Source organism: Hippopotamus amphibius, chromosome 4, assembly GCF_030028045.1.
Source record: "Hippopotamus amphibius kiboko isolate mHipAmp2 chromosome 4, mHipAmp2.hap2, whole genome shotgun sequence".
Classification (NCBI taxonomy): Eukaryota; Metazoa; Chordata; class Mammalia; order Artiodactyla; family Hippopotamidae; genus Hippopotamus; species Hippopotamus amphibius.
This window is the reverse complement of record NC_080189.1, coordinates 100,150,977-100,159,116: the sequence shown is the minus strand read 5'-3', so window position 1 is coordinate 100,159,116 and position 8,140 is coordinate 100,150,977. Positions and strand designations below refer to the sequence as shown.

General features: G+C 46.3%; 1 protein-coding gene across 4 annotated transcripts in view; it reads right to left on the bottom strand.

Moving 5' to 3' along the window:
* Nucleotides 1-519: 519 nt before the first annotated feature.
* The window catches only part of RAPGEF5 (Rap guanine nucleotide exchange factor 5), a 231,250-nt gene continuing 223,629 nt past the window's right edge, over nt 520-8,140 (bottom strand). For all 4 annotated transcript variants that reach the window (XM_057730812.1, XM_057730810.1, XM_057730811.1 and 1 more), the window contains 2 exons: nt 7,647-7,701; nt 520-4,660 (listed from right to left, as the gene is read on the bottom strand). In XM_057730812.1, coding sequence (XP_057586795.1) covers nt 4,542-4,660; nt 7,647-7,701 — 174 coding nt within the window. In that variant the 3' untranslated portion in view covers nt 520-4,541. The remainder of the gene's footprint in view (nt 4,661-7,646; nt 7,702-8,140) is intronic.

Here is an 8,140-nt window from a genome sequence, read left to right as displayed (position 1 = left end):
CCAAGCTTGACACCCATGTGCAGGAGGCACAATCCTTCCGGGGGGGAAGAGGAGAGGAGAGTCTGAATGGTGGTCTACCCCAGTGTATGCAAGCCTTGCCTTTCCGTCCCGGTAGAGCATCACCACCCCTGTGCCTCATCGTCCCCTCCCCGTAGCTCTTGTGCTGCCGCGGTCCAGGCCTAGGGCATCGCCACCAGGGCTTGGAGCTTCCCTCAGTGTCTGGGCTGGTAAGGAAGGGAGAGCATCTGGTCCTACTTGAGCGGGGTGAGGTAATGAGAGGGGTTACTGGAGTCTCCAAATCCCAGAATACGGTGCGATTTCCCACACAGGGTGTTTAGGGCCTGCAATAACTCAATGGTAGCATAAGGGATTGAGGCTTCTATGGGCCGCCTGAGAATCTCTTCACCTACCTGTAGCCTGCTCAGCGAGCCGATGATTTCTGAGTTCCAAACACCTGAGCGTAATACGCTGCTGGAGTGCACCTAGAGCCCGCGGACATCACGAAGCAAGAGGCGTGAATCTTTGAACATACTCTTATATTTGGAAAAGCAGTTTTTAAAAAAACACTTGAAAATACAAGATAAGGTAACAGTGACTTATATAAGTTTTCACCTTATATTGCTTGACCATTTTTACATATAAATTATTGCTTACTAGCTTTGATAAATACACAGCACAGTCATATATACAGAAGCAGAAAGCATGAAACATGAGAAAGGAAATACTGTTAATGGCAATTTTGGTAATTCCACAAATGTTTCATATTTACCAGCTCTTCTAATGGTGGAAAACTACGAAGTGTAGTCCCTGAGAAGTTAGGTAGACGCCCTGATTGCGGGTTTTCTATCTTCTAACTGGTAACACAAGCTGACGACACCACAGCAGTCCTAATTAATGATACGTAAGAAGGCGAGAGTCCTTGCTTCTGGTCATCGATTTCATCCCGGTATTTAATAACAGTGTAATACGAATACAATAAATAGGCTATGCAAATAAATATTACTCTGCTAAAAAATGTTTAGTATATACAGCTTTGCTTTATATAGTACATTTCCATCTAACTTTTTGGCAATTTTTAAAAACTTTTTTTCCAGCACTAGTTTTAAGCACAATGGCTCACTCGTTAATAAGCGGACTGAAATTTTAAGGACATGTTTTCAAAGCATTTAAAAGAAACTCCGTGTTCGACCACCACCGTGGACCTGATCTTCCCCTAGTTTCTGAGAAGCTCGGATTAGTTGTGCCATCTAGGGACATTGGAGGTCTGCGGTGTGGGTGATGGCCGCAACAAAAAGACGGGGCGGGGATCGGGGCAGCAGTGAAAGCCCAGCTCCAGGGATCAAAAGCCACCAGCACCTTCTCTTTCATGCCACCGTTTCTCCCTATTTGGAGGTGAGTATATATACTTAGTGCAACATCTCCCTACAAACTGGGGTGGGCTTTTACTTTGTCCTCATGCCTCTGAGTGTAAGGAATGCTCCACCCAGCTTGCGTGTGCATAGGGGTCTAAGAAAATGAATTTATTCTGAAGAGATACCAGAAAAATGTGAATGCAGGCCCTAATATGTATCACTGCAATCATCTGGCAATCGTGCAGACTGTAAGGAAGGGTGAATTTAAAACACTATGGTCTTTGGAGCATCTGCAAATACGTATGGAAAAATTTTTTTTAATTTTTTTGGAATGGTTGTGACTTTGCCTATAGGAATCTGTCCTGTGCTAACTTCTAAGCAGGGGTGGTTTGCTGGAATGCTGACAAATCCGAAGACCCACAGGACTGTCTGAAAGTTGTGCTGTCGCCAAAAGAACTCCCTGACAAGTGCCCACCCATCCCTCGCTGGTGAAGCCTGCAGATTACAGGAGGTTTTTCAGAGTGAATGGAGATTTCGTGCGATTGTGAAAATCTAATAGAGTTGGGAAGGAGCTTACACATCTTCCTGGCCACCCTTCTGGCCAGAACAAAACCTATTGTCAAGAAGCCTTGGCAGCCATTTGGTGAGGGAATAGGACCCATTCCTACTAACAGGGACCCTGCCTGAGTCCCTTGCAGCCTGTCTGCTTGCATAGCTCCAGACTCATTAGAAAGAGCTTCCTGTTGCCCTGAATCTGGTTCCCATGATTTTTGCCTTTAATTCTTTGATTCCAGATTCAAGTCTTCTCAGTGCTTCTGAAATTTCTGAGAGTTGCTGCCTGGGAAACCTCTGGAGATGGTAGTTAAACTTCAGGATGATTTGGAGATTTTGACTTTCAGAAGACAGGGATGGAAAAGCACATCTAAACCAAACAAGATCATCCTTTCCTTTTGCTGCCCCGAGAGCCAGGTGACCACAGCTGGAGGGAACAGTGGGCAAGTGCCGTCCTCTCCCCAGTCTGTTTCCACCCATACCACGGGGGTGGGGTACTCTGACTACACCCTCGAAATCCCTTTAGGTGTGATGTACGCATGCGTTCGTTTGGCCATGCAGATATCTGAGTTGAGGTCCAAGCAGCAGGTGCTATGCTGAAGTAGTTCTCCACTGGAGCAACTGCAATAGTTTTAGCTGCAGCAATGAAGATCTAATGTGAAAAACCACTTAAATTGTAAAACACAGAGACTACGTCAAAATGGCCTCATATGATTAGAAGGGCCAAATGCGACTCCCAAGCATAGAGAAAAGACTAGAACACACACTGGTGCTGTCCACCAGCGTCCTCAGTAATCGCCAAGGGGAGAGCTTTCCCAGTGTTTGACCAGCCGCAAGAGAAGTCTCCTCTCCCTGGTTCTGATGGCTCTGATCGCCCCCCACGTCTCATTCCATTCCCAGCAGCCTGGGGCATCTCTCTGAATGAACTAGCCCTGGATGGTGCCTTTCTATAAAGCCCTGCTAATTTTCAGGATTGAAGTCTGACATGCTGGGAGAGACTCTCTCTCGAAGTCCTACCCCTTTTTTGGCTCCATGTGGTTCCTTCCAGTGCTCTCTCCAGCACAGCGTGGCTCCTGAGCCCAGGAAACAGCACCGCTATAAACAGGTGTCAGTACACATTGGACACACCTCAGTAATGAGGCACTGATGACACAAAAGGAAGCGATTCTGTGCGGGCACCTAGGAGAGGACCAGGCGGGAGTGGTGAGAGGGGCACCGGGGTCACATGTGTGGAAAATGAATGGACCTGATACATGAAGCAGGGCCCTTGTATTTTAGCAAAGTGACAAGGATCTAGCTGGTAGGGATGGATTTCGTTATTGTATCCCACAGGCGTTTTTGTTCATTTGAAGGTTGAGGAAAATCCTCTAACCTGTTCTTGAGAACAGCAAGAGGTCTTATTTACTGTAGGAGCCCCAGCCTGTAAAAATGGGAATAAAAAGAGACTCTGAATGAAAAAAAAAAAAAAAAGGCAAATTATAGAAAGGCTCTCTGCCTTGGTTGGGAGGTGGACTCTAGGACTTCTAAGTGTCCAACATAAGTCAGACATTTGGATCTTTGGGGGCTCTTTTCATTTGTTGAAAGATAGGCAATCACCACTATTTTAATCCCTCGTTTTTCTCCAGGGAGCACTAAGTGCTTCACGTGTGAAATCCCACTTAACTTCCTTGTACTGGCTGTTCTCATTCCAGACTGAGGGCACAAGGCTGCTGGAAGCATGCAAAACACGAGGGCATCGCCAGGCACAGGAAGGCAGACCTCTGTGACTCTGTCACCTCCAGAAACAGAGTGCCTGCAATGTGACAGGCATGGTGCTTTTGCCAAAAATCGTATTGTATCCAAGAAGAGATGAGAGCCTGCTTGCACATGGGAAGAAAATTCCCAGAAATTAAACAATGAGTCAATTTCTTAAAGACAATTATTTTTCTGTGTTGGCAACATGACGTGAACTTGCCTACAGCTGTAAATCAGTTGTGCAGAAACAAATTTCACCTGCAAGCATACATCACTAAATGATTGTGGATGCCAGGAAGTGCATGCCTTGACGTTTCTCTTCTGGAGGTCAGAGCAGGGATGCCAGCTGCAGGTCCTCACTAACTCCCTAGATGCAAGGGGCTTTGGGTGATGTCATAGTTCGTCAAGACAGAGCTCAGTCCCGTCTCCCCGGAAACCGAGAGATGCCATCCCTGTCTTCAGCTGTTCAAACGAGCTCCTTCTTTGACAGCCTATAAGCAGTCATCTACTGCCAGGCATAGTAAAACTCCTCCCTGGCTCCCGCACGCTCTTACTGAGATATGTGGTCACCGCGTGACAAGAGACGGTCTCTCGTCTTGACGTTGGTGCATCTCAAAGTGAAACTGGATTGGCTCAACAAGGGGACGCTGAGAAACCAGACTTCTCCTTTCCGAGGAATCACCTGCCTTCTCCTTCCAAGAGCAGCCTCGCCCCATCTCTGGCTGCCGACATCACTTCCCGAGCACGTTCTGGGGGGCTTTCCTGTGTACGTCTTGTGATACACTGATAAAACTCAGCAACTTCTTTTCTGGCAGGAAAGCAACGTGCTCGGCGCTGCCATCCCTGTAGCTCCCGGGGCTGTGGGGCCAGAGGAGGGGAGGCGAGGTGGTGGGGTGGCGGGGCTCAGACGCGCGGCTCGATCCTGTGCGAGAGCTCGAACAGGGCCTGCTGGCGGTCAATGACGTACAGGTGATGCACGTAGGCTCTTAACTCTGGGTGCTCTTTTGGGGATGTGTCACCTCCTGTTTGGGGGGAGGCAAAAAGTTAATCTCATGAGAGCAGTAATGCGATTTCTAAATACCGGTGAAGCCCCACATGAAGGTGGAGAGTAAATCCCGAAGGCAGACTCTCCGTCAGAATCCCAGAAGAGATGTCTTTATGCTAACCACAGAGACGCTTTTTCAGCTCAGACTAAATTCCACAGGTCAGACAATTAGATTGGCAAGACGTCTGTTTTACCAACATTGATAGAGCAACTTCTCCTAACATTATACAGTATTTAGTGATTGTTATTTTATCTCCCTCTACAGAACGGGAAACAGCACACACCTAGCAGGTACGTGGGAGAGCAGGACCAGGACCCAGGCGGTGAGGACCCTGAGTCTGTGGTCTCAGCTCCCACGCTATACAGCCCAGCTCAGTGACTGCCCCGTTAAACGGCTTTCACAGGCTCTTATCTCTCAGGCTGGAATTGCCGGATGTCACTGCTAACCTGGTGACTGCGTGGACACAACAGTCCTTTTCTTTTTTTGGATGTTGTATAATCTTCTGGTGTCCTTATTTTGGGGGAAAAAAACTAAGGGAACAATCGAATGAAGGGATATCGCGGAAGTGAACTGAAGGTCTGGTGAACAGGCAAAGCAGGTTCAGGAAGTATGTGGATGTGGTAACATCCACCCAGCAAAGGACAGGGCCAGGGGGTTTCTACTCCCAAATGCAGGGCAATTGAAGGGCCACCAGAGGCTTTAGTGCCCTCTGAACCCCGTGTGCCATGCTGCAGACAGCTCCAATATGGAACCAGAGAGAGAGTAGCCTGGACAAGTCAGAAACAAAGAACCCCTCAAGGCCTGGGGATGCGCTAAGCTGCCCTCCAGAGAGACAATGTAACTGGGAGTCTTCTTCCTTCCTGGGATTTCAGACGGGGGCGGGGGGGGGGGGGGGGGGGGGGGAGGGAGTTCGGCTGGAGCAGGAAGAGCCCCAGGGGGCTAAGCATTTTAATGCACAAATTTTTTCTCTTGGTGAAAACCCATTTTTCCCTCCTCTGTGAGGAGGAAATACCTTCCTCATAAATACATTTTCTGAGGAAATAATTTAGGGCTTGTACATCGTGGATGGCTTGTAGTTCTCAGGTTAAATAGAAACAAGGCCAGGCTTCCTGGTTTCAACACGCAAAAGCACCAGGCGTTAAAGTGTTTACCATTCCGCCTTGTTTGGTTTAGAAAACATGATGCTACCAAGACAGTTCTGTTGTTAACTTTTCAGCCTTAAAAAGATGGCAGGAGGAATGCTTCCAACCATGCCAAGTGACCCTTGCGTGGCACTTCCTAACCTCTAAGTGGCTGGATGAACGTTATTTTATCCCAAGTGTTGACGCTGGTTAACTCTGCCTATAAAAACTGTCAAAATGAATTTAGATAATTCGGTTCCAAACTTGATTTGTAAAGATCAAAGCAACACGAATTGGCCCGATAGTTATTTAAAATACAAAACACGAACTGGCCTGATAGTTATTTACATTTCTCCCTTGCTTTGCGCTACGCAGACTTACTCTCTGGTGATGGGAGCTCCACGGCAGAGTCAAGGCCAGCCGCACCGGTATAACCTTCCTGCCCACACTTGCAGTGTATATAGACCTGAATCTCTTGGTAAGTGAGACTGAGGTCTCAGAATTAGCTGAGTACTTAGGAAGCAAAGGAGGAGGAAAGAAATACAAATCCTTTATTCACCAGTAATATTATGCTTGTACACTTGAATGAATCTCCATGACAATGTTATTGCTATTTCTATTTAAACGGCATTGCCCTTGGGTAGTTAAGGGAGAATTATATAAGCATGTATCAAATGGTATTCATTGCTGTGAACATTTAGAAAATTAGGTCCTGTGTTTATAATTCTCTCTTTCGAACAGAAACTTTGTAATCCACACAGACATTCAGTGGCTTTGTTGGAGGACAACATCGCTGCCCAAGACCGGTGTGAACAGAAAGAAAATTTTTAAGAATATGTACCAAATTGTTAGCAATATTTTCCTTAGGAAGTGGATTGTTCTGCTTTATAGATGCCTCTGTATTGTTTAAAAAAAAAAAAAAAACTGGCTTACAATGAGGAAGTATTACTTAACAAAATAAGTTTTACTTAGTGGTTACTTTTGAATGATTTATAATTACTGAACTCTGTTTGTTTGTTCTTTTAATTGCCTTTTGTATGCAGAGTCTGCACAAGGCGAAGGAAGGGTATGGGCCGGGGGTCAGGTACCTGGTCTGAGTAAGGGCTGAATGAATGAACCTCGCTGAGCCTGGGTTCTCAGCTCTGCACCCACAGGGGGTATAACCTCCACTCACCAGCACAAGGGTCAGCATGCCACTGCCCACGTGAAAGCTCCTTGAACTCAATACAGTTGATTTCCTTCCTGCCTGCCATGTTCTAATATCATTTAAACATAGTGTAAATTATTCTTGAGATTTAAAAGGAGCAAATATTCCTACATACATTATTCTCAGTGGGGAGTCTACAAAGTGCTCAGAAAAATACTTTTTCAGGGAAAGGCAGCTCCAAACAGGAAGTTTTCGTTGGAGAGGAGAAAAGACTCCGGAAGGCTGCTTTAGGCACTTTTTACAAACTACATTCCTATTCCAGGAAGGCTCCAAGCAAGGAGGTTGAGGACAGGGTCACCCTTGATAAGCCCACGGGTAGTTCTGAGCCAGCGGGCAAGCGAACAAGACTTTCTGGGTCAGGGGTGGAGTGGGACTTCTGGTCGTCTAAAGTCGCCATGCACAGTGCAACCTGGCTGCCAGGAGAGGATAAAAAGCTGTCACTTCCTGTCCTGCTCTGCATCCCAAACATGCAGTGATGAAACGGGGAGAACACAGTACACGCATATGATGTGCACATGATATTTTGTCATCTGTTTAATTTTTTTTTTTTTTTACCACCAAATACATGGTACAGGCTGCAGTCTGTACCAATGGATGGTAACCTAACATGCCACACCCAGTTCCAATGACTCACCGAACTGGTTAGTCCTGCAGTGCCTCAGGGTTCGGACGGTGTCTGCAATCATATGCTGGGAGGCAGAAGAGGGAAGAGATCAGTGGGAGGGTCGTTTCGGGTGTTGATGAAGTAGCAGTGCTGTGAGGCTGGCTGGGTAGTCTTAATACCTTTGGGTGCAAACGGAGGAGCTATACTTGGTGCTGGACCTAACTTTAACTGATTACATTGAGTTTGGATTACAGAAGAATATTTAGACCTTGTCTGCAGAAATAGTGGCTCTCAACCCCATTTGCACAGATTCTAACTGAGCCATGGGAAAACATACTGCAAAGAAATGCAGCACAATACAACCTACTGAATGGCAGAAAATACCTGCAAATGATATGACCGATAAGGGGTTAATATGCAAATATATAAAGAGTTCATACAACTCAACATCAAAAGAAAAAAAAAAAAGAAAAAAAACCACTCGGTTAAAAAATGGGCAGAAGACCTGAACAGACATTTTTCCA